The sequence below is a fragment of the Phyllostomus discolor genome, chromosome 4, assembly GCF_004126475.2.
Source record: "Phyllostomus discolor isolate MPI-MPIP mPhyDis1 chromosome 4, mPhyDis1.pri.v3, whole genome shotgun sequence".
NCBI lineage: Eukaryota > Metazoa > Chordata > Mammalia > Chiroptera > Phyllostomidae > Phyllostomus > Phyllostomus discolor.
In genome coordinates this window covers 22,556,430-22,582,738 of record NC_040906.2, presented here as the reverse complement: position 1 = coordinate 22,582,738, position 26,309 = coordinate 22,556,430, and the positions used below count along the sequence as shown (strand labels likewise).

The following is a 26,309-nucleotide window of genomic DNA, read 5'->3' as shown; positions in this document are numbered from 1 at the left end:
CTTGTTTCTCTCCTTCTCCTTCTCACTCCTTCCCCGCTCTCTAAAAAAAATTAAATAAATGAGATCTTTAAAAAAATAATAATGATGATGAACTTGAAAGCATATGATAAATTGTAAAGTCATATTGAACTTTGTCAGATAAAATGCTGTTTTTTTAAACCTTTCAGTCCACCAGATTAAAACAAAGCAAAGCTTCAAGTTAATAAAATTATTTTCAGTGAGACATGTCATCTAGTTTTTCCTCTTTTGTTAAAACCGAGCTCATATTTTATTAGTCACTCAACTAAAGGACAACACGTGATGATTTAGCTAAGCCAGCAGCAAACCCCAAAATCTTGTGCATATTTAATATTGGTAAGAGTCACAATATTTTGATAATTCAGCAGTCCTCCCTTATCGACAGGAGATGCGTTCCAATCCCCCAGTGGATACCTGGCACCTCAGATATAGTACCAAACCCTATATATGCTATGTTTTTCCCTCTAGGCACAGACCTATGATAAAGTTTAATTTATAAATTAGACACAGGAAGAGATTAGCAACAGTAACTAACAATAAAATAGAACAATCATTAAGGCTACTCTGTAATAAAAGTTATGGGAATGTGGCCTCTCTCACTCTGTCTCTCAGTGATAACTAATAGCCCGCACTAACCGAGTAACAGGTGGGTAGCATATGAAGTGTGGACGCACCAGACTGAAAAAACGACTCATGTCCCAGTCGGGACGAAGCAAGACAGAATGAGAGTTCATCGCACTAGTCAGAATGCCACACGATTTAAAAGTTATGAATCGTTTATTTCTGAAACTTTTCATCTAGTGTTTTTGGAACACTGTTGACCACTGGTAACTGAAGCTTCCAAAAGTGCAAACACAGATAAGGGGGAATCACTGTCTGTGCATCTTCGTGTCTGTGACTGATTCCATATACTCCTTCACCGAGAAGGAATCTCAACTTAAAGAATTTCATTCTTTACAGTTCTGTGCAGGACAGTACTTTTAAAATAGCTTTATTAAGATATAATTCACATTCCACACAGTTCATCCATTTCAAGTGTGTACTTCATTAGTTTTAGTGTATTCTAGCTATGTATAATCATCACCACAGTCAATTTTAGAACATGTTTATCGCCACAATGAAAAACCCTGTACCCTCAAGCTCTCCTCTTATCCATTCATCCCTCCAGCACTAAACAACTGCTGAACTATTTCCTGTCATTATGAATTTGCCTATTCTGGGCATTTCAAGTATGGGATTCATGTAGTATGAGGTGTTATGTGACTGTCTTCTTTCACTTAACATAGTGTTTTCGAGGTTCATCCATGTTGTGGTATGTGTTGATGGACATTTGGGTTGTTTCTGCCTTTTAGCTGTTGTGAATAGTACTGCTATGAATACTCATGTATAAGTTTTTGTTTGAATACTTTTCTCCCATTCTTTTCAATATATACCTAGGAGTAGAATTGCTGAGTCATGTGATAACTCTATACTAACTATCTGAGGAACCATCAGACTGTTTCCCACAGGGGCTGCAGCATTTTGCATTCCTACCAGTGGTTTGTGAGAGTTCCCATTTCTCTGCAACCTTACCAAGTTATTTTCTGTCTTTCCCCCTGGAATTATTGTAACCATTGTAGTAAGAATTAAGTGGTATTCCATTATGATTTTGGTTTGAATTCCCTAGTGACCACTGATGCTGAGCATCTTTTCATTTGCTTCTTGGCCAATTGTATATCTTCTATGGAAAGATGTATATTACAGTCCTTTGTTAATTTTTTTAAAGATTTTTTTTTATTTTTAGAGAGAGCGGGAGAGAGGGAGAAAGAGAGGGAGAAAAACATCAATGTGTGGTTGCCTCTTGTGTACTTCCTACTGGGGACCTGGCCTGTAACCCAGGCATGTGCCCTGACTAGGAATTGAACCGGCAACCCTTTGGTCCTTGGCCTGGCGCTCAATCCTCTGAGCCACACCAGCCAGGGCCCTTTGCTTATTTTTTAATTGCATTGTTTGTGTTGTTGAATTGTAAGAGTTCTTTATGTATTCTGGATTCTAGACCCTTACAGATACATGGATTGAAAATATTTTTTCCCATTCTGTGGGCTGTCTTTGAATTTTATTGATAGTGTGCTTTGATGCATAAAGGTTTTAATTTTAATGAAGATTATTACTTTTGATTACTTTTTGGTGAAGAATTTATTACTTTTTTGTTGCTTGTGCTTTAAGTGTCATATTTTAGAAATGTTGCCTAATAAAAAGTCACAAAGATGTATGCCTATATTTTCTCCTAAGAATTTTATAGTTTGAGTTCTTAGATTTAGATATTTGGTCTATTTAGAGTTTGTTTTTGTATATGTTCGAGATAGGGATTTGACTTCATGCTTTTGCACAAGGATCTTCAGTAGTCCCAGCACTGTTGTTGGAAAGCTGTTTTATTCCCCACCGAAGAGTCTTAGCACCCCTGTCAAAAGTCAGTTGAACACAGACAGATGGGTTTATTTCATAGACTGAAGCGGGGGTCCTCCTGCTTTGTTCTTCTTTCTCAAGATTGTTTTGGCTATTTTGGGTCCCTTGCAATTCCAGGAATTTTAAACTCAGCTTATCAATTTCTACAAATAAGTTAACTGCAACAGGGCACTATTTTTGCTTATATTAATTTGGGAAGAAATCCCACAGGTATGTAGGGTAGCAAACATTAATACTTCACTCTGCATAATTAAGTCTTTGCTAATTGACTCTTGACAAAAATCCATGTTGGAGTCCAAAATAAAGTCAACCATATTGTACTGTTGAATAGTAGGGGACACTGGGGATACATTAATTTCTTACATTTACATTTGTACAATAAGTTAAAGATAACATAATCTTTCTTCATCTTTTCATCATAATTATTTGGGGACTTATTTGGTGAGGCAGGGATTTAATATCACTTGTAGTTTTCAGTAAGTTAACTTGAGCACAGAAAGGATAAGAAATGACTTGCCCAAAGGGATGTGCTAGGGAGTAAGGTAACCAGTCATCCCTGTTTACCTGAGACTAGAGATTTCCCACGAGGCGGACCTTCAGGCATAAGCATGGGAGAGTCCCTGGAAAGCTAGCCTGAGTCGGTCACTCTACTGTGGAGTGGCAGAGGCAGGATAATAGCTCAGGCCCTTTACCTCTCTGTGTAACCCTTTCCCTACCAGATGACCTCATCGAGCAAGGATTTATCTCCCCTCCTTTGGGAATTTGCTTAAAACCCCTCTCTTTGCTCAGCTTTTCTGAACTAATATCTGAGACTCTCCAGCCAGTTTCTTGGCTTTGGTGTTCCAGCCACAACTGGTTCTGTATTTTCTCCTGTGTGTGGGTTCTAATCATTTTCATTATGTTCATCCTTCCTTCCTCTCTCCCTCAGAGGCGAGCTGTACCAGCAGAAACAGTGTTTATCTTTCTTTCCTGCGACATGAATCTCCATTCACATCATGCTTTCTGGTGACACCAAAGGCTGCCTAACTAACCAACAGGAAGTAACTAGATATTCAAGACACCTGAGCTTCAGGGTCAGGTAAGTGCTGGGGAGTGGCCATTTAGTACAAACCAGTCGTTATTTAAAGATAAGCAAGAGTCATATAGTGCCAAGAACACAGTGCGTCTATTTATTGCATTTCTATGTGAAGCATAACAAGAAAAACACAGCCTAGTACACATCGATGACCCGTCTCAGAGAGCCTGCTCTGGCATCCGTGGCGCCCCAGTCGTGGTGGCGCCTGTAGTCCCCAGGCCTCAGCAGGTACTGCCGGCCCCGGTAGTCGGGCATCTCGTAGAGGACCCAGCAGCCCTCCAGCACGTGGAGGGAGTACAGCTCGTGGAGCCGGAAGCGATCCTGGATGCAGGAGCAGTCCTCCGTGAGCTCAGACATAAGGCCTCGGTAGTCATCTCTCTCGTACAGTCTTATCCTGTGGGAGCTGCTCTGCTGTGACAGAAACAGAAGAAGAAATACGAAAATTGTGTGCATCCTTAATGTCCATAAAAATGATTCAGTCAGCTCGCCTCTTCATGAAGCATGGTTTTCAAACCATCCTGACCTCTATTTCCTCCCTGCCCCTCTCATTACGTTGTTTGTCTAGCAAATGAGAAAGAATCATAAAATAACATTCACCGGACCAGTGAACTATCTTGTGGAAGAAACACTGAAAGAAACGGAATGAAAGGGGTTCCCCTGTAAGAAACCATTTGTCGCAACCACACTGAGTGAGTGTGCGGAGAGGAGTTTAACTCCCTTTTCTGTTATGACTGCATTGAGCTGAGTCCCACCAGGCTTGTTTCTAAGTCTCACATCTGCACTCACAATGTGCAGCAGTCCCCACGCTGAGGCCACACATCTGACGTTGTGCCCAGTCTCTTGTACCATGTCAGTTTCTTGCCTCAAAGAAATTCCTATGTTATGTCTCTCTTCTTGCATCTGCAAAATTCTCTACTCCAATTTTGGTTCCAATTCTTAAATCTGCTTACCACACCACATAATTTAGTGTCATCAGAAAGCAGAAACACACACACTCCATGTGATTAAAAAACATCAAACAACACCTCGGTGAGGACCGTGTCCCATGAAACCCCCTTAACTAATGAGTTGTCTCTGACCCTTGTAAGAAACTGGTTGATAACATCTCCTGGAAAGCAAAAACCACATACAAGATGAAATAAATTGCTAGTTTCTGAATCAACATGATGACATACTGATGAACAATATAGAGAATGTATTGAAAATAATCACCAATATGGTCAGAATGCATTATACTTATATTGTTCTCCTATAGTCTATTAGTGTTTTTATCATTAAAAAATTATTTAGAGAGATCTTTTTCTTTACTGAACAAGGTGATTTTTATTTAGAAATTAAGGATCAGCCAGAGGCTAGGAAATTCAATTTTAGAGGCTATGTTGTTGTGATTTCTTGTGCCCTAAAAATGTTTTATCTTTAAGTAAGAAAAAAGTAGAAGCCCTGGCTGGTATAGCTCAGTGGATTGAGTGCGGGTTGCGAACCAAAGTGTTGCAGGTTCGATTCCCAGTCAGGCCACATAGCTGGGTTGCAGGCCATGACCCCCAGCAACCGCACATTGATATTTCTCTCTCTTTCTCCCTCCATTCCCTCTCTAAAAACAAATAAATAAAATCTTTAAAAAACAAAAAATAAAAAAGTAGAGATTGAGGTTATTCATAACCCTGCTCACTGTGTGTGTGTGTGTGCGTGCGCATGCCGGAGAGTTAGTCATTGCTGTCCTCACTGTGAGGACTCATCCTGCCTTGGAACACACTAACTTTTATAAACAGGGATTTATGGCCACGGATCAATGATGCTTTCACATCAGTTGGTTGAAGCAAGACTCACATAAGGGATTAGGCGGCAGGAGCACACGGAGTCGCTGAGGCCCATCCACTGCTGGTAGTCCGGGTAGTCTCCGCGCCGCAGGAAGTACTGGCGGCCCTGGTAGTTGGGGCGCTCATAGAGCATCCAGCAGCCGCTGTCCACGCGGACGGAGTTGCAGCGGCTGAAGTAGGGCTGCAGGTTAGGGCAGTCGCTGCTACACTCGTAGCGGCGACCCTGGAAGCCCCGGTCCTCGTAGAAGGTGATCTGTAGTGGAAAACAAGGAGACAGCAGGCAGTTGGCTGGCAGGTACATCCTCAGACCAGAAGACACTGAATAAACACGGTATGGCACCTGGGTTGGCTCACCTTTCCCATGGTCGTTGACGACAACTGATCAGCGTCCAGAGTGATGGGGACAAGAGTGGCAGTTGGTACATATAGCAGGACGGCTGCTGTGTTGGCAAGAACAACACAAAGGGGCTTGGGGGAAGTGTGTGAGGGGATTTCTATGTCCTCTCTCTCTTTTTTCCATTTGGTATCATGGGTCAGGGGGCCCTCATTCTGTCTGGCATTTTTGACTTATCCTCACTAGCTCCAGTGAAAGGAATTGAAGTCAGCAGAGCTATTATGACCTTGGAGACAAAGGGCGCACGCACTTCTGGTCCTATGCAGCTCTCTAGCAATACATCACACACCCAGCATTTTGTACCGTTTGCCTATGGAAACTGCTGAGATGGGGTTGGTGGTTCCCCCCGGGGGGGCTCGTGACAATCCCATGAATTCCAGAAGGACTTGACGTGCAAAGGGCAACAACAAGTTCTCTAGCCGAAAAACAATTACATTTCCTAGATGATCTCATCAGTATAATAGGATTTTGATAAAAATATTTTGTATGTGTTTCCATAGGAAAAAAGATTAGAACTGTGTATGTTGCAGCAAACTTGCAGTCATGGTTATGAATGAACGACAAGCGTATGTAGGTTCTACTTTTGTTTTTATTTCTCCTTTTTGTTGTTTTCTGTTGCCTTAATTTTCTGTTATAACTATATATTACTTTCATGAGTTGAAAAAAGGAAAATCAATTTTTTAAATATGTAACTTTGAGTTGATGGTAAAAAGCAGAAACATTTGAAGACAGGCATATTTAGTCTAGGGATTAAACACCTCCCCCCCGGGGCTGAAATAAAGAGGGGTCCCGAAATCAGCGTCATGAGTTGCCTGCGTTTTCCCTCCTCGAAGTGTCACTGTTTCCTAGAACTGAGGTGATTCTCTATTGCTGCCAACCTATTGATGTAGAAGCACCCTCAGATACGTAGGACGGGAGGATGGCTCTTCCCTCAGCTCCTCTTTTCTCATCCCATGTGCAGGAGGAAATCAGCACCCAATACCTCTGGGATTCATGGCCGTGAACCGGCTCTAAGAGGGCAGCCAAACAGGACTGCAGCAATATGTCCTCAATGCCGCTGTGAAAGTCCTCAGGCAGTGTGTAAAGCAAACATACGGAGGTTAAAGGGAGAGACGACAACAGCCACAAAATAAAAATGTACCCTCACAAGTGGCAGAGCTGGACAAAAAGAAAATTTGACAAAGTTCTGTGAAGCTAGACACCCGGCAGCATAGCCAGAGGGCACATGTCACGGAGGTGCTCCTCTGTCCCCTGCCAAACGCTGCAGGCCTGCTGGGACACCTCGGTCACAGTTCCAGCATGAAAAAGGCTGCGCTGGTTCTTCCAAACACGAACTCACAGTGAAACACAGCACCATCTTCCGCAGAAGCCAACAAACCACGTGGTTTTTGCACACTTAAAAAAAAAAGGCCAAAACTATTCTGCAAAGATAGCATATCAAATCCTTAAGAAAAGTGTAGTCTGTGTTCACATTCATAAATTGTTACTGCACATATGTACAAGCTAAGCCATCTGCCTAATCAGCACTGGCGAAAGGTACTGAAAGATTAGAATATTTTCCTCCTAGTCACAATATCCTATTAAGAGAAAATCTACGCCCATTTTTCTTATAATGCTCTATTGAAATGATTTTAAATGTTTCCATATGGCAACATTGTGAAGGCAATCAGTGATAGATTGATTTTATTTTGGGTTGAAACTTTAGGAAACTGCCTCCTGCTCCACCACTCTGCAGTATTCAGTGCTACGCATTTGTAAAATATGCTTCAAAGCCAGCCTGCTCCGACATAGAAATACTGTATGTTCTTAGAATTCTCCAACCAACAGTCTTCCACTCACAATGGAGTAGCATAAGATATGCACATTTTTACAGCCCAGATGTAGCCCTGAAATATGATGCTAAGAGAAGAAAACTCAACGTCCAAAAATAATGCTTCAGTGCAGTTTGTGTCCCAGCTAACTGGGAAGAAAAATATGCTGGCAAGTGTTGCAGTTTTAAGACGATGTTTCTTTTCCTCTCCCAGAGACTTTATTATGAAGTACCATGTTGAGCTCTTAACTGACCTGCAGAATAAAAAGATGATTTTGGTGTCAAGCATGTCAATTCAACCTGGACACAGACATTCGCTTTCAATCTACAGGCGTTAAAGTCAAATGTCAGATACTAAGTTATTGACGAAGATGGGTTTAAATGAATGTGGGTACAGAGGGATTGCCACAGAACTGTTCTGAGCCAATTTAGAAATGGAATTATATTTTTCAACTAAATACGATGTATAATCTTACAATGGATTCTATACAGAAGGAAGGAATGTTGAAAGAAAACATTTTGGGTCAACTGACAAAATTTGTGTACAGATGGTAGATTAGATCCAAGCATTCACATTGGATTTTCTGAAGTTGATAACTGTACTGGGGTTATGTGAGCGAATGACTTTGTTTTTTGGAAGCACACACTGAAGTATTTGGGGGTAAAATAATATGGTGATGTAACTTCAAATGGATGAGAAAAATTAAGTATCTGTCTATACACAGACAGAAAGAGATAAGGGCAGAAGGAGAGATAGAGGCAGAGAGAAGTATATAAGTAATGGAGCAAAACTTAACAATCAGTGAATCTGAGTAAAATGTATATGGTTCTTTGAAATGTTCTTGCAAATTTTCTCTAAGCTCAAAATTATTCTCAAAGAAAAGAAAATAATAAAAGTTATACCTCATTTGACTATACCCAAAGCAAATCATTTCTTTGCCTGTCAGAAGTTGTGTATTATTCTTGCAGAATATTAGTTTGAATTTCTTCTCTACTGCTTTGAATGTAAACTTAAGTTGCTCTCCTTCCATTGCTGATAGAGGAGTGCTGATAGGAGAGTGAACTCATCTGTTTCTCCTCACAGCTCTATGAGTTTTTACCTCACGTAGTTCAAGGCTCTGTTGTTCAGTGTATGCATGTTGAGGATTGTTGTCTCCTTGGAGGACAAACCTCTATCATCATGCAGTTCCCTTCTTTATCCCTGATAGCTGTCCTTGCTTTGAAGTCAGCTCTGTCTGAAATTAATATAGCTGCTTTTGCTCTCTTTTGATTAGTGTTAACATGTCATATTTTTCCTCTATCTACTTACTTTTCACCTATATGTGTTGTTTTATTTCAAGTGGGTTTCTTTTAGACAACACAGAATTGGGTGTTGGTTTTTTCGTCCACTCTGACAACTTCTGTCTTTTTTTTTCTTCATTGTGAAACTTTTCACACAGAAAAGTTGAGAGAATTGTACAATAGGGTACGTATGCCCATCACCTGTTGATGCTGTTTGCCGTGTTCACTTTAATATGCATCAGCACATCTCTCTACCCCTCTACCCATCCATCCACCATTCTTATTCTTGGGGGTAGCAGGTTACCCCGTGCCCTCCCCTTCTTTACATTTCCAAGAAGAGTTGTTGAATATTCAGTCTGTTCAGCTCTTTACTTGTTAGGGTGGAATACTGATACCCAAGATCCTTCTGTGTGGAAATGGAGACCAGATCCTTCAAACTGCCCTCTCGCTGTGTCCTCCTCTCTTCCATGGTATTGTGGGCTCCTCAGCAGTGGTGATAGTGGGAGCACTCGTGTTATTGCTTGCTGTAGTCCTGGCCCTTTTCTATGCCCTTCCACATATACGTGTACTGACTCACTTAGTCCTTGTAATGATGCTATGAGGTAGGTACTGCTACCACCCTCTTTTTATAGATGAAGCACAAGAGAGATTCTCTTAATAATTCACCCAAGTTATTAAGTGGAGGAACCAGTTTTTAAATCTAGCTCTCTGACTCCAGAGGTCACACTCTTAATCACTATAGTGTGCTGTTGTCTAGCTCTTTGGTACAACCCTGTCCATTCCAAATTCATTTCCTAGGCCTCTGCCCAATATTGACACTTTCCTAGGATGTGGTATTGTTCATACACATTTTGATTAATAAACAAGGTACTAATACCCATATAGCACAAAGTAAATATTTAAAACTGTTTGCCAGAATACCTCAATTATTAAAAATAATTTCTCCTGCCCTGGCTGGCATAGCTCAGTGGGTTGAGCATGGGCTGCAAACCAAAGCATCACAAGTTCAATACCCAGTCAGGGCACATGCCTGAGTTGCAGTCCATGGCCCCCAGCAACGGCACATTGATGTTTCTCCCTCTCTCTCTCTTTCTCCCTCCCTTCCCTCTCTAAAAATAAATAAATAAAAATCTTTTAAAAATAAAAGAATAAAAGATCTTTGTCTCTTGATATTTAAAAAAATAATAATTTCTCCTTTTTTCCTTTATGAAGAAATTCAGTGGCTGGAAATATATAGAAAATTCTGTATCTTTTTTAAAAAATATTTTCTTTATTTACTTTTAGAGGGGAAAGGGAGGGAAGGAGAGAGGGGAAGGAAAGGAGAGAGGAAGAGAAACGTTAATGTATGGTTGCCTCTCGCATGCCCCCTGCTGGGGACCTGGCTTGCAACCCAGGCATGTGTTCTGACTGGGAATTGAACCGAAGCCCTTCAGTTTGCAGGCCTGTGTTCAATCTACTGACCTATACCAGCCAGGACAGAAACTTCTGAATGAGTCATTGTTTCATCCTGAGGTTAAAAAAGTTGTTTATCAGCTAATAATATAACATGATATAATATCCATAAGCTATAAACTAGGAAAAGACTAAGAAGCTCAAGTAAATAAAATGAAAACTTCAAACAATAAACTGTGAAAGTATATTTTTCATGCATTTATAAAGTAATTATTTCTTTAATAAAAATATTTGTTTTTTACATTTATTTCTTGGTTATTTCTAACAAAGCAGTAGTAAGACATACATGCACAGTAATATTTCAGTATCACAAAAATATCACATGACATATTTGTACACATATAGCAATATTTAAATAGCACACGAAACATTGGACTATCACAAGATAAGTGGTTATTTCTAAGAAGTAGGAAAGGGTAGGGGGAAGAGGGGTTCTTTTACTTTTCACTTACAGTTCTTGTATTGTTTGAAATTTTTACTATAAGCATTAAACACTTATTTGAAACCACAGAATAACAGCTGATTAACTTGTGAATAGCATCTCTCAAATGCTAAAAGATAATAATGGTTAGTATTTTAGGGTTTACTCTGTGCAAGCACTATTTTAACCTCTTAACATGCATAACCTCAGGTAATCATCCCAACAACCTTAAAAGTGAGGTACCATTATTCTTCTCATTTTGCAGAAGAGAAAACTGAGAAACAAAAAGGTTAAGTCATTTGCCTGAAGTCACACAGTAGGTTTTAGGTACAAACCCAGAGCATCTACTTCTAGAGGCTGAACTTTTAAAACATTATAAGTAAAGTATTCCCCAAACATCTGGTATCATTTTGATCCAATTTGTGTTTTTAGACCTACTTCATTCTTTGGCTGTGTGTCCAAAGATAAATGTATTGATCATTTCTGCTCCGTGGCATTTGCTTCCCTTGCAGAGCTGCTGGCGGCATTTTTATTCATGGCTCCCCTTCTTAACTTGAAACCTAGAGACACATGTAGGAACCATAACTGTACAGAAAAACTTTTTAGAAAAAATGAGTCCACCCACAGTTTTAGATTTTCCCCTTTGTGAGTGCTTTGCTCCCATTACCAAAAGGTCTAAGAAATAAAACTTCCCTGATTTCGATAATAGAGGAAGATCAAATCATAAATGCCACTGGTTCTATTTATTTCAACCAGAAAGATGTTATTAGCGTAACAACTCTGGCCTTACTTTGTGAGTTCCCCTCCTGTTTGAAATGTCCCTCAGCAGATGCAAGTAAACAGGCTTACTCTGTTTGCGGGCATATTCTGCTGCTTGGGGCGCTGTTAACATGGCAAAAGGGTGCAAAGAGAGGCGGAAAGGTGGAGCTCGGGGAACCTGCAAGGAAAACAGTCCTACTCTGAAAAGGTGCATACACTTTGTGTTGCTAACACCTGCTGCATGGGGCGCTTGGCCTGTTTACCCAACCCGTGGTCCTAGACATTACTGGCAGTCCTCTGGTGAGGCTCCTGTCTATTGTCACACACATTCACACGCCGTCTTCTGTTCCCCCTGCTTGGTTCCTTTTCACATGCTGGTGCTCTTCAGATAGTTCCCTTTACCTAGGATAGCTACATTCTTCTTTTTGCTTAGAGGCTCTTACTTTTCTTAAAGGCTCCTACTTTTCTTTTGAAATGTAGCTCAAATATCACCTTTCCTGAGAAAGTTGCTTGAGTCTCCACATGTTCACTCTCCCATCCTGGCTTCCTGCCCCCCACCCCACCCCAAGGCACATTTATCAACTCACTCATCTGTGCATTCAAAGCATATTGTCACAGAGAACAAACCCGATGTGTTAGAGTTACAGTCTGCTGCCTGTTGCACTACACTGGAAACTTCTTCAAAGCTAGAACTGTGCATTCATTCATTCTTTCTTTCTTTCATTCAGTCAACATGTGTTCCGTGAGCACCTACTATGGGCCAGGCTCTGTTTAGGAGTTGTTGTTAGTAAGACAAGGTTCCTGCCTTGTTAGAGCTGAGTGGGGAGAGACAAACAATAAACTATTAAGCAACCAGGGGGATATATGTTTCATGATACATTTAATAAATAAACTGAACAAAATGAAGGGCTTGGAAGTGACTGGATAGTCATCTCTTTGGACAGAAGAGGCTTTCTCTAAAGCCTCTAGAAGGAAGAAGCGGAGTCTCAGCTGAGACTCACAGGGTGAGCAGCAGTCAGCCATGGGAGAGCTGGAGAGAAGTGTTCCAGGCAGAGGGAATGAGAAGGCCTTCCTGAAATATGCTTTTCGGGCACAGAAAGGAAGCCAGTGTGTGGCTAGAGTGTAGTGAGAAAGAGAAACTTGTAGATGAGCCTGAGAGGGAGGCAGGACCCAGATCACACGGGTCCTTATTGGTCACGGAATGAAACTGTTCACCGAAATTGACTCCAGGGTGCAATGGAAGCCACTGAAATATTTTAGAGTGGTAGTGTTATAAGGTCCTATTCTGTTTTTATTTTTTTAAGATTTTATTTATTTATTTTTAGAGAGGGAAGGGAGGGAGATAGAGAGAGAGAGAGATCAATGTGCGATTGCTGGGGGTTCTGGCCTGCAACCCAGGAATGTACCCTGGCTGGGAATCGAACCTGGGACACTTTGGTTCCCAACCTGCGCTCAGTCCACTGAGCTACACCAACCAGAGCTCTATTCAGGTTTTTAAAAAGATCATTCTGGTTGCTGTGTGGAGAATGGATTGGAATGTGGAAGGAGGGAAGGTGATTAAACTAGTTTTACCTTTAATCTCTAGTGCTATAGAGAGTGCCTAGCACATAGGAGACACGCAAATGTTATTAAGTAGTTGAACTATGATGCTAGTCAAGGCAAAAGTAGTTGACAGCGTGGACTGTTGTGTCAAACTGGCTGTATCAGAATGGAGGCTGCGCCATCTACAAGATGTGTGACCTTGGGCATGTCATTTAACTACTCTGTCTGTTTTTTCATGTGATAATAATACTACTATTACCTACCTTATAAAATTGTGGTAGGGATTAAAGAGCTAGCATATGTAAAGTATTTAGACAAGATCAGGTGTGTTCAGGGTGGTATAGCTGTAGACAGTGTAAAGTATTTAGAATAGTGTTTGGTACATAGTACAATATAGTAACTTTAAAGTTTATAATAATTATTATTTATATTTATCATCATCATCATCATCATCCCCATCATCATTTCTCTCCTTGGCTCAGTTCTCTCTCATACAGAGTTACCAACGGCAACAACTTGGCCACCAACTCCTTTATGGGATCCTGTCTCATCTACTAGAAAAAGGTTGACTAACTGCTGACAAATAACTGATCAGAGCCAGGCGGCCTGAAATAATTAACATCCCACTGCAAGCTCATTGATTTTCTGCTTTTTCACTGACAGAGATTCCCATTTTATATGTACAGAACTCTTATTTCTAAGGAGCAAAAGTTGATTACACAATTCTTTTTATGCACTCATTTCAACAAATACGCCATTTCGTCAACAGGACACCTTTACATGATGTATAACCGAGGCAAACACCACACACACACACACACAAAAACAAGGACCACAAAACAAATACTTATTTTTTGATTTTCAGGTCAGTAGAAAATTCTCCACTCTATCTTTACCATTCACAACTGTTAAAGGCCACACTCAGAATGATCCAGTTCCCACATGCCTGGCATCCCTTAATCCTTTAAAATAGTTTGAGTTTTCCACAGGAACTTGAGCTCTAAGATCATCGTGTGGTTTGTACATAGGTGGGGTATTTTTTGTGGGGGAGGTCTTTTTTTTAAAGAAAGGGGCAAAATTTATATATTATTTTGTAATTTTCAACAGGAACGACTGAGCAGAGGCCTGGAAGACGCCTGCGTCCCTGACAATTTCATGGGACTGTGGTACCGGCCCCGGGCAGCCCACCTCCAACTTTCAACTGAGAAGTCAGCTTCTGTTTTTCACTATCAATATGGGTTTTTGGTTGTACAGTATAACACAGAAAATGTGTCTTAAACAATAAATGAGGATGTGTTCTCTTTATTGGCAAAGCGGTTTAGAGCCACCATAGGAGAGGTACTTCTGTTTTTGACCTTGGTCTTCTATTTCAGTGGCAAAAATATTTATTGAGAGTTTACTTTGTATCCAGCATTGTAAGTAATTAAATCTAAGCAGAAACTATGACCTCTAACCTCAGGAAGCACATAATCCATTCAGAAAGATGACCATGAAACAGAGAAAGTAATTGCAAGGAGGTTTTATATAAATATGGGGTGATTATGGCTATAATAATAGCTCTTCAGGATAATGTATGCCAGGTACAAAACAAAGAGAGAGAACAAACTGGCTTATGTGTCGTTCTTTTCTCCCAGTGGTTGGACACTTATATAACTTACGAAGTGACTCCCCTTGATAAGTCAAGGCACACCTCATTCCCGATACACTTCTGCCCTTAGAGGATACAAGACTGACATTCTCCACATTCAAGTTGCCCTATTTACCGGAGAAGATAAAACCCAGTGATTTTAAAGGTCACTTCCAGCTCACGCTGTGAGTACTGACAATGTGATGGGTCATGGAAACAGTTAATGTAGCTGGGGTGAGGGGGCAGGGAGAGCAACAGGGGAACATTGGGACAATTGTAATAGAACAATAAAAATTATTTTTAAAGTAGATGAAATTTAAATCCTAGACCTAGAGTTAATCATATCCTCTTCTTTAATGGTATTTACTAATATCTTCATTGTGTTCATGTGGAAGTAGAATTACGATTGTTATTTCTCAATTCAAGTACTTCCTGAGTGCCAAATTATGTCCAAAGCACATTCAGCAAAAATTTCTTCCAACCAGAAGGGGGAGGGGGAGGAAAAGCAGATGAGGATGTGAAAGGCCTCCCTGTCCTTTTTGGCCCTTTCTCCAGCAAATGGGGCTGAAGAATATCTGTATTGCTTGCTTGCTTTGTTGGAGGGAGACCTATGTTCTTTTCCCTCCAGTTTAAAACTGAGTCGGACAGTTTATATTTACCTGAAACTATCTGTATAACCCTCACTGATGTAAGGCCCTTAGTTGACTTTTCTGCAGGTCCAAAGTCCTCAGCAGAAAATGCCTCCCCATTGGCAAAAACAGCTCCCTATCAGGAAGTAAAACCTGAAGCTAATAAAGTGGGTGAACCATGCCGGGCCCATGATGTCTTTCTGTCACCAGGTGGCAGCAAATCTTCCTGAAGAGAGCCATCAAACAAACCTACGCACAGGCCCAAGTTGCCCCTTGCGGCCAATTCCAGTGGCTGGAAATTCTACATAATCTGATTAGTATTCAAAGGGCTTTCAGCTCGTGCTTGAAAGAAGTTTAGGTGTTGCTTAGGAGACATTTTACCAGAAGGAATCAAAGGTCATTCCAATATATGCAGCAATTAGAGAACTCCTGGCAACAACTTTTTTTTTTAGCAACCCATCTCCCAGTTAAATTTTTTGAAATCATTCAGCCTCAAGGACTGTTTTTAAAAGTTCCTATGATTTGCAATATTTGAAATGCTATATTTCGATTGAGAGGTTCTGCTCACTGCTAATTTAAGACATCCAGGAAGTCCCTCATGGAGCTGATATGCTTTCCAGAGAAGGGCCTGAGCAGGGGGTGGCTGGGAGGCCCCCAGGGGGCAGATGATCCTCAGAATCTTACATCTGTAGCACAAATCATATCACAGCTTTAGTGATATTTCATTGCTTAAAATAGGCAAAGTTTATATTATGTTCATAATACACATGGGCGCTTGACAAGCTATTTGATTTTTGAATTTTTAGAACAAGGGTTCTCAACCAGCTGTGACTCTGCCCCTGAAGGGACATTTAGCAAAGTCAAGAGACATTTTTGGTTGTCACAAGTGGGGGAGGGGGGGATGCTGGTATCTGATGGGTAGAGCATTACCCAGAGATGCTGCTAAACATCCCACAAGGCACGGGCCAGCTTCTGACTCCACCCCCTACATGCACAGCAAAGAATGATCTGCTTTAAAAAACTGAGAAACCGTGGTTTAGTGGGACTTACAGGAAACCAGATCCCTAACCCTCAAATACCAGAACCTGAACTAACTACAGCTAGTATTTTGAGGTTACCGGGTGTTGAGCACTAAGGGCTTTTCTGGTGCAAATTCACTTCATTTCCCACAACAACCTCATCTTCTTGTTTCTCTTTTTACAAATGAAATCAGGGCCGAGATGACTTGCCCAGGGTTTTTCTGCTTGCAGCTGGTGGAACTATAGTTTAAACCCTTGCAGTCCAGCTTTGGAATCCTAGTGCTTACCCATTATACAAACTCTCTGTCTCATACAAATCAGAAAGTGAGCCAACACACGTCACCTGTATCCATGAACAAATGCAGCCCTTGGAGGGAAACACCCCCTATGAGGATATCATCTATTCCCCTTCAGAGCTGGTCGTTGTTTAGTCTACGTGCACATCCGGGCCTTTTATTGTTGGCCACCAACTGCGAGGACGGAGAGGGTGTGTAACTGAATGGAGCAGGTGCTGAGTAAAGGCTCTTGAATGAATAAGGGATGGTAGGAAGAGATGGGCTGGCTTGCCTTTAAGCATCAGGGTTTCCCAGGGCTTCTTGTTCAATATTGGTTGTTTATTAAGAAACAAAAGACTCAGAAAGAACACTAGACCCTTCCCCCTTTCCTGCCCTAGAGATATCAGACAGAGAAACCTGCTTCAGGAAGAAGAACATAGGATGTAGCCTCAGCCTCATTCGAATTAAGTGTGGTCAACGCAAGGGCTTCAAGCAGATAGCTGCCAGCTAAATGCCCCCTGGGTCCCCTTGTTTCTGAGTCGCCGAGCCAGGATTTCCCGTCACGTGTGCTCTGCTCTCCCTCACTACCTGTGCATCACTCATTCTCACTTCTGAAATCTAATCCCCCCTTTCTCCTTTGTCCAGAAATGTCACGTATACCCAGTGCTGCGTGTCTTTGGGATTTTCATAGAATGACCATGCCTATGTGAATTCCCTGGGCATATGTATTAAGCTTTGACTTTCTCCTGTTAATCTGTCTCTGTAAATTTGGTGATGAGCTCAGCCAGAAGAATTTAGAAGGTGGGAGGAAAAGTATTAGTATTTTTTAGCCCCCATATCTGACGTGCTCACCACTGAATTCCCTGCACCTACAACTACATTGAATGAATGAGCAGAGTTGAAAAATGATCAAGGGAACTGGAGTCTCAGGATGACAGCCAGGTTACATATGGATTCAGAGGGCAGGACAGTTGGTTTCAAAGTCACAGAATGTAGTAAATACTCGACTCCTAAGCTGGACCTGTTGGGCTCTTGAATTTATACAAACCTGCTATTTGCAGTATGGTCTGCAGGGAAAACAACAAGGGAGGCAGGTGTTCCTGTAGCCATAGCCCTGCCCCTGCCCCAGCTTCCCTTCCAAATCCAGTGGGGGCACTGAAAGCAACATAAGGCCTGGGTGCGAGGGGCGGGTTCTCCCTGCTGCCTTCCCCGACTCCCACCTGCTGCGCACCCCTGCCCCCCTCATCCTCCTTTCCCCTTCCCTCTTCTAGAGGCATCTAAAGGCAAAGGGATCAGCAGTTCACCTCCAAATAGCAGCCTGTATTTGTGTTTACTAAATGTTCCTACATTCGTGAATTGCAAAACGGAACTGTTGTGAAGTTCATCTAGAATGCTCCATGATCACTATAAGGAAGGCCAAAGAGGGAAAGGGCCCGGGCTCCACAATAGCCGAGTGGGGACTCAGCCCCAGGTGTCTGAACTCCCAGACTGCTCCCACTTGCTCTGCAGGGTTTCAAAGGAGTCTGATGGGAGGGAGAAATGCCGCAGCAATAAACTAATTGTCAGGAGAATGACCCTTGTAGATCTTGTCTTAGTTCTAAATGTTATGGCACTTAACACACAAGTGAAGGGCACTTGGACTTACCAGGTCTACATTACAAAAAGTGTAAGAAATTCTGTTCATCGGAAACGTAGGCAGCATCTAGACTCTAAGCCTGGTGCTTTATTTTCTGCTTCTACTCAGCCTTTCATCAACCAAACACATGTGTTACTATGAATACAGTCCTCCACGTAAGGGAAGCATTTTACAAACCTTTATTACCCAAGTAAGCTATAGCTACCTCTGGTTTTGTACATTTTGATACAAAACGGTTATTTCATGCCTAACCATACAACATTATACATGTATGAAATAAAGAAATTCTCTCTAAAAATCCTTTCTGTGAATAGTCTCAGGTCTCCCCTACCTTGATAGCAGCAGAACTGGCAGAAGAATCCGCCCCATAAATTTTGAAGACTTCCTCAACTGGGATGCTGTTCTGTTAACGACAACGATAACAACAACCAAATGTATCAGCACATCACAACTTTTCTTTTAGTACCAAACGAAACTGTTACAGATCCAGTATGTCCGCACTGTGTCTGCCAGGCACGGGCACTAAACGCATAACTTCTGGGTAAATGGATAAACCAGAATTTCCAGAATCCAATTATTTATGCATTTCATTCTAGGTTTTTTTCTCTCCTTAAATAAATGTTTTCACAGTACAATGTAGAAGTCAATGTCTTTTTATTATATCTTAAAAAGGAAACATTTAATATTGATAAATATTAAACATGTACAAGCATTGGTTAAAAAGGAATATAAGTGTGCATTAATACCAAATATGCATAGAAAGTATACATTTCCATATATGCAAATGATGTTCTCTTCCTTACCATTAGGATTCCAGCATAAGATGATAAAATCATTGCTTCTCTTTCTCTATGGTTTGGATATATGGGTCTGCCACGAAATGGTCTTTTCCTAAGAGGGAACATGAATAATTAAGAGTGGAGGGTTTATTCATGCTGTTTTGACACCTAAGCCTGTGATAATAACCCATCAGTAATTTCCAGTGGCCACACGCTATGCACTCGTTTACAAAATCGATACATTAATCCACCATCGGTAAAGAACACACTTTGAATTTCAAAATTTCCAACAGTGGTGGTCAATTTGCCCTCATCTATCCACGTTTTCCCAGCTGTGACACATTGGCTACTGGTCACTGTGGTGGACAATCATGGATCTGCCAACTAGATCCTTTCTCTTCTTGTGGCCATTTGCTTGGGGCAAACTGCGTTGTTTCACTGTAAGCCTATGTGCTTCGAGGGAAGCTGACAAACCCCTGGATTCCAGAGACTGGAAAACACACTGTGCACTAAGCTGGTCAGGCTATTCTATCCCCCGCGGTGCCCCCGGACAAGTCAGGGTAAACAGAGCTATTGCGACACAATTCTATAATTTAAAAAAAAAACAAAACCCACTTTCCTCTGGACTGAATTTTACAATAAAGTTAGCTGAAACTAAGAATAGTGTCTACCCAGAGGAAAAGGTCAAGAGGCAGATCTTGATGACATGTTTGAGTTTTGAGTTAAGCCCTGCCTCAGCCAGACCTACCCGTGGATTTTCAAACACAGGAGCAGTAAATCTCCTCCCCCTCCTTTTTTCCTTAAGTCTTAAATCTGCTCAAACTGGATTTTCTGCTTATTATGACTACAGTCTAACTGATACAGCCATCCAAGACTAGGTGTGCATTCTAAGGCCATAAAACACAGAGAGAAAAAAAAAATAACTGGCTTCTAAAATAAACTATGCAGTTCTGGTCTTATTATTTTCATGTTCTTAGCAATTGAGTGTGTCTGCCTGGCACACTCACTAATCCCGGAAAGGGAATTATTCTATGATTCAAATGGCTCAACTCAGGTCCATATCTGGTTAAGTGCTTAAGAAGTTGTGTTCCATGGTCGTTATGAAACGCTCGCAGCCTTTACCCACAGAACTGACCGTCTGAAAAACCATGGCCCGTTCACAAGACAGCACAGTCCTATTCCTAAGGGAGAACATTGTCTGCAAGAAAGACTTTCATCTGAAAGACACCAGTTAACACAGGGGTAACCAATGGAAGCACCATGTGACTTCTCCCAGGTGAGAACTGTGGGATTTCTTCAGGTTTCTTATTGGAGAGGGATTCTCCCCTGCAGCGTTTCCAAATCAGAGCGCAGAAGGCGGAAGAAGCAAGATGGAACTTCCTTTTGCATTACTCATAGTCACGCATTAAAAAAAAAAAGTACTTCAACTTACCCTTTCTCCCACTCCAGCCAAGTTAAGTCTTCCGAATGATCCAGCCATTGCAAAGCAACACTGATGGCTAAGTCATAGTGGGCCTGGAAGCAGGGAGCACGGGAGCAAAGGAACGGGCGTGAACTTTAGCCAAAGTACCTCCTGGACCCAATGACAATGGCACTGCTAAGCCTGTTCTGCTACTTGGTCCACAATGGTGAGGAGCATTGTCTTTGTCCAGTAACCTGATGCTCAGGCAGAAATCACTAGAGATCTTCAGGCATTATATTTACCTCCCACTAGAGCAGGGTGTTTTTTTTCCTGTTCGTTTGTTTTTGATTTATGCGAACCAATAAAGAAAGAACAGGTTCTTGGAAAGAATACTAAACTGGGAATCAGGGAATTAGGGCTCAAATCTAAGTATGAGCAGCAACTTATGGTATATCCTTAGGTGAGCCATGGATGTTCTCTGGGCCTCAGTTGTTTAAAATTTTAACATAGAAAAGGCAAAGGTGAAGGAAGAAGGGCCCAGAGGACGCTCTCTAATTCTGTGAGTAAAGTGACAAAAATGTGCTCCCAGGGACACAGGGGAAGTGGTGTGTCCACCCGGGGAATCCTGGGAGGCTTCAGAGAGGAGGCTTTGTGGAGCTGGGCCTTGAAGGATGAGGAGAATTTCCAGAGGTGGACAAGGACCTCCCAGGTAGAGGGGCCAGCATGAGCGAAGGGCTGAGGTAGACCTGATCACATGGCCTGCTAAGAGTCTTATCTAGAAAGCTGAGGACCAATTCAATTTCTGAAGTTGAGGATAACGTCCGTCCCTACAGTCAACCTCAGAAAAGGGAGGGTCAGCTTAGCTTTTGTGTTTTAGATGGGTTTCAGGTTCTATCTCACTCCAACATTCTCTAAACAATGTGATTATTTCTGTATCTTCCAGGAGCTGAACAAAACTGAAAAGTGAATAAAAAGAAGAAGAAGAGGAGGAGGAGGAGGAAGGAAAAAAAGAAAAGAAAAAAATGGACTATGATCAGTTGTTGAAACGTAATTCAAAGACTGATGCATGGACTGGAAGTGCTGGCTTCACTCATTAAAAATGAAAATTCCCAGCCCCACCTGCCGACCTCCTGAATCACAACAGGGTTGTAATAAGACCTCATTAAAGTTTGAGAAGCAATTATCTAATCGATTTAATTTCTCTATCTAATACATGCACAGAGAAGCACTTTTAACTGCTTATTCAGCTCCAGGTAAGTCAGACAGGGAGATGGGGAGAAGGAGCGTGAGAGCCTTTCTTCCTCACGAGTGTGACAACTGCAGATGGGCAGGATAAAAAAAGCTGAGGGTTTACTCATTTCTTTTGAATTTGAACTTTACAACAGTTTCTTCCTGAATTTATGTGAAGTGAACTTTCATCACGTAACATGAACCTGAGTTGAAACATGAATAATAACAGAAAGAATTTTAGGATTACTCAGCTCTTTGGTTTTTCCAGTAATACAGATGGTAAAAAAGAAAAAAAGAAAAAAGAAAACAGACCCAGTATTGTATTTGAGAACTATATAAAAATTAATTTTGTCTGAAAAAATTTTAACATCATACATCATGTTTGCCCTTGTACCCATTTTGCTTTTTAATCTTTCTAGTAGCAAATGTCTCATACTTGTATTTTCTCATTCTTGTTGCTTTGGGTGTAATGAGTTGAAAAGACCAAATGGAGAATGCTCGATGAGATGAGAAAGGACATCCTGGAGGATCAGGGCTGGCCTTGTTATCATACACATCAGATCCTGGCCGCGCCCCCTCCACACACACGTAACACAACGTGACTCGCACCCGCATGCCTTGCTTTACCATATCATCTAGAAAGGTGAGTTGCCTTCTTCCTTTGGGGTCAAATTCATTTTCCCGAAGTCTGATGCCAATATAATCTCCCCTTAAAAGCAAGAGAGCAGGATTGAACCATTGGGAATGACACGGGGTCCGTCTGCAGCTGAGGGCTCCTGCCCGTCCCACCCTCCTCTGCCAAACACCGGAGCGGTCACTGAGGGCTCTGGGAGATGAGTTCGCATTCTTTCTCTCCTTCTTTTTTTTTAAAGAAAAATAAATAACAATTTGGCTTCTTTATTACCAGAATAACAGTATTTTGATTTAAAAGGCAATTCTAGCCCTGACTGGTGTGGCTCAGTGGGTTGGGCATCTATCCTGCAACCGAAGGGTCTCTGGTTCTATTCCCAGTCACACAAACCTGTAAACATGTGTGAATTTGTGCATAATTTATTCCAGAATTTATGCCTGGGTTGTGGGCTAGGTCCCAGGTTGGGGGTGTGAGAGAGGCAACCCATCCACGTGTCTCTGCATATCCATGTTTCTCTCCCTCTCTTTCTCCCTCCCTTCCCTTCTCCCTAAAAACAAACAAACAAACAAATTATTAAAAAATAAATAAAAGGTGCCCTGGCTGGTGTAGCTCAGTGGATTGAACGCGGGCTGTGAACCAAAGTGTCGCAGGTTCGATTCCCAGTCCGGGCACATACCTGGGTTGCAGGCCATAACACCCAGCAACCGCACATTGATGTTTCTCTCTCTCTCTATCTCCCTCCTTTCCCTCTCTAAAAGTAAATAAATAAAATCTTTAAAAAAATAAATAAAATAAATAAAAGGCAATCCTGCAATGCTGCGGTCTTAAAATGTCCAATCATGATTAACTTAAATCACATTTATCTAAAAATTAAACTCATATGTGGGCACAAAATTTATAGGAAAGCAAGGGAGTATGCTAAATCCCCACATGCAGAAACAACTTGAAACAGAAAATGAAAGGATTGAGACCCACTGTTTAAAATCAAGAATCTGTTGCTGTCCGTGTTAAAACTCAGGCAGAATGTTCATGGTTGATCAATTTTGGGTATATGATATTCCCTACAGATGCATTCTTTGCCCCAAAGCTTTTCCTGTTAGAATACAAATATCCTTAGGAGGAGTTATGCATAAAAATACATGAGTAATTTCAGTTTAGTGTATCCTTATCAGGTCCTTTCAGAACAATGATTTTTAATAAGGTGAGGATAGAATAAGGGCCCTGGAACAGAAGGGGGTGCTGTTCTGGGAAACTTGGGGAGAGGAACTGGGTGCAGGATACAGGGCCCCGGGGTCTCTGAGGTCCATGTCTCCAAATCTCTCCATAAGGCCACGCTTCTGGTTGCTAAGGTCTTTACTATAAACTTTGGGCAAGTTACCTTGTTCCTGCCTTCTAAAACTCTTCTGACTCATTAAGCTTAGACTGACAAAATTTCTGAAATGTTTTCTTTGTAATTCCAATGTACTTTACTTAAAGTATCATAAAGGTATTTTGGGCTATAAAATTACATTTATATCACTTTTGAAATTTCAGTTCCATGTGGAGGAATTGGCATTTCTGATTATGGTTTGTTCTTTATTACATTGGAAACACAAACCTGTAAACATGTGTGAATTTGTGAATAATTTATTCCAGCGTTTTTTGAGGACTTGTTAAAAGACAATTATCTTAGTAGGTTGGGAGAGGACCTTCGATGGGACTGTGATAAGGTTTTGATGAAAAGGGCATTATTGTTGTCCCTATAAATACATGTGAAATAAGACATAGCCTTTTTCTCCTCCTTTTTATGTGATCTGTTATTTTCACCAACCTCTCAATTAAGTACCAAGTCAAATAAAAGGTAGCATAGGAGAAAACAATGTGTCCTTGGGAAAACTTAATGTTTTCTTTGCTTGTTTAAAAATAAAAGTTCATATGGCAAGAAGAAACAGATGAATTATTGAGTCAATCAGACTGACAATGAAAGAGGCAGAGGCTGCGATTTAAATGCTGGGCCACTGGGTACCGTTCTCAGAAATCTCCCCGACATCCTCTTCCAGCAGAGCTCTTCCAAAGGCGCACGCTGCCCAGCACAGGCTGACTGGGCCGTGGTCCCAGATCTTAGGCTCTGGAACAGGGATGCCTCGGATGAGCTTGCTGCTGGCAGAAACATCCTCCCAAGAGAGTCAGCATCTGGCTTTGCCCCACACGTGAGGCCTCTCAGGCCGAGTCAGAGGCCAGATCATCGGGCTTTTTTCCCCAATAGTGCGGGAATAAAATCTCCCTTACATTTTTACCCTCTTGCCAATATCAGACCATCTATGACACAAAACCCACCAAATGCTGAGTATAATAAATGAAAGTTATTCTCCATCATACTTACAAGAGCTTTTTCATTTCCTTCTTTAGGAGCTTTCTTTCCATGATTAAGGGGGCATGCAGCTGAGCAGGTGTCTGCAGCGTACACTGCACCTGATACCCGTTGGGAAGACAGCGGCTTCTGTGAGCCTAAAAGCTACAGCAGCAAATGAGAGAGAATTTGAGTTAGGGATGCTATCACTCCAAATACCAGTCATGGAGTCCCAGGCTCTGGAAGGGATCTGAGAATGTGCAGAGTTCAGGCCTCTTACCCAGCAGGCCCCAGGTCAGAAGCTGTCTGGAGGCCAGTGCACTGTACGTTGAGTATATCTGATGCTTCTTATTTCTTCCAAATTTTGCCAACACTCATCATTTACTTATCCTTGTAATAAACTAGCAAGTAAAACTGGCATGGCTTGTGCCAGTTTTTTTGGTTTGCCACTTTTGGCAAACCAAAAATGGATGATTTGTGATTAGAGTTATGTTTGAACCCTGTGCACATACAATCTAGTGACTCCCAGTACACTCGCTGTCCTGCAATGGCTTATAATAGTTTTCTATAGAAACCATGTTCAACCTCTGACGGCCAGGAGCTCCTTGAAAGAACATGTGGTTTCAGCAAATGTGAGGCTGTGTATTCACTTCCTACCCCAACATCGAACCAGAAATTGGATTTCAGGTGACGGGGTCCCACCTCAATTATTACTATTGAATGGGATGCCCAGGGAGCAGTATAAATGATATATCAACCGTATCTGCAATGTTTTATTTCTTAAAAAAGATTGAAAGCAGATTGTGATGATTGATTTAATATGTCAACTTGGCTGGGCCACTGTGCTCAGATATTTGGTCAAATATTGTTTTGGATGTTCCTATGAAGGTGTTTTATGGATAGTAACATTTAAATCAGTGGACTCGAGTAAAGCAGATTACTCTCCATTATGTGGGTGGGCTGCACTCGATCAGTTGAAGGCCTTAAAAACACACAAAGGCTGACCTCTCCCCAGCAAGAAGGATTCTGCCAGCAGACTGCCTTTACACTTGAATTGCATCTCTTCCCTGAGTCTCCAGCCTGCCAGCCTACCCATCAGGGTTTGAACTGCCCACCCCACCACAATCATGTTGTTGTCAGTGGAAGTCAGGCTCTTCCGCAGGATCAGGAGAAGAGCCTTGCGAGGACCCACGCATGAAAGAGTGGGATGTGGCAAAATTCATCTGGGTGGAAATCTGCCCCCAGGTTTCCCATTTTCCATATCCTTCTGTTCCGTCATGGAAAAAGTGCAACTGCATCATCAGCAAGGCCCAAACAAAAGGCAGTGTCTAGAGTTTCTGTTTCATATTAAAGCTTAATCTTTCGGAGCCTACTCAGTCTGCTGTGGGCCCCAGAAGCTGCTAGGCCTGCATGATCACTTGTTGTTCCTCCTGGGTGAGAGAGAATATTTGACTGCACAGGGCTTGTGCATGTCACAGGAGAGAGAGAGAAAGAGAGAGAGAGAGAGAGAAAGAGATCATGGGCTTTCGATAGGCCCACACCCTAGTTAGACTGACAGGCCTCTTTGGTCAAGCTCTTCCTTCTGCCCTGCCCTCCCCACCCCCAACAATTCGATACTGGAGCGGGGAAAGGAGGAGTGGTAATCCTCTTGGTGGAGCAATGCTGGGATCCCCAAGTGCGTGTGTGAGTGCTAGTGTGAGGCTGTAGCTTCCTGGTGAAGCAAACAGGCTCATGCTCC

The 26,309-nt window shown here is 41.8% G+C and overlaps 2 protein-coding genes across 4 annotated transcripts; both read right to left on the bottom strand.

Annotated features, from left to right (window-relative positions):
• Positions 1-3,609: 3,609 nt before the first annotated feature.
• Positions 3,610-5,835, bottom strand: LOC114495205 (gamma-crystallin A). The gene is made up of 3 exons (XM_028510387.2): positions 5,710-5,835; positions 5,366-5,608; positions 3,610-3,946 (listed from the first exon to the last, which is right to left on the bottom strand). Exons 1-3 carry the CDS (start codon positions 5,716-5,718, stop codon positions 3,674-3,676), a joined length of 525 nt encoding a protein of 174 aa, XP_028366188.1. The 5' UTR covers positions 5,719-5,835; the 3' UTR covers positions 3,610-3,673.
• A 1,312-nt stretch (positions 5,836-7,147) lies between these two features.
• On the bottom strand, positions 7,148-25,259 carry C4H2orf80 (chromosome 4 C2orf80 homolog). 3 transcript variants are annotated; one of them, XM_036022962.1, is made up of 8 exons: positions 24,605-25,259; positions 22,239-22,320; positions 20,412-20,494; positions 19,004-19,091; positions 18,532-18,603; positions 11,563-11,650; positions 11,152-11,273; positions 7,148-7,813 (listed from the first exon to the last, which is right to left on the bottom strand). In XM_036022962.1, the coding sequence occupies exons 1-7, from the start codon at positions 24,643-24,645 to the stop codon at positions 11,191-11,193; spliced, it is 537 nt and encodes a 178-aa protein (XP_035878855.1). In that variant the 5' UTR covers positions 24,646-25,259; the 3' UTR covers positions 7,148-7,813; positions 11,152-11,190. The 3 variants fall into 3 exon arrangements, with proteins under 3 accessions (XP_035878855.1, XP_035878856.1, XP_028366633.1); XM_036022963.1 differs by lacking the exon at positions 7,148-7,813 and having other exon boundaries at positions 10,551-11,273; positions 11,504-11,650; XM_028510832.2 differs by lacking the exon at positions 7,148-7,813 and having other exon boundaries at positions 10,551-11,273.
• Positions 25,260-26,309: the final 1,050 nt, after the last annotated feature.

What these genes read in the sequence shown, in the direction of transcription:
- LOC114495205 (XM_028510387.2), bottom strand. An exon ending in CCTGCCGCCTAATCCCTTAT is followed by an intron (nt 3,947 to 5,365) that starts GTGAGTCTTGCT and finishes CTGTCACAGCAG; the next exon opens with AGCAGCTCCCACAGGATAAG.
- C4H2orf80 (XM_036022962.1), bottom strand. Translation starts at nt 24,645, where the DNA reads ATGGAAAGAAAGCTCCTAAAGAAGGAAATGAAAAAGCTCTT. An exon ending in TCACCTTTCTAGATGATATG is followed by an intron (nt 20,495 to 22,238) that starts GTAAAGCAAGGC and finishes CCCTGCTTCCAG; the next exon opens with GCCCACTATGACTTAGCCAT. An exon ending in CCAGTTCTGCTGCTATCAAG is followed by an intron (nt 11,651 to 18,531) that starts GTAGGGGAGACC and finishes TTTTCCTTGCAG; the next exon opens with GTTCCCCGAGCTCCACCTTT.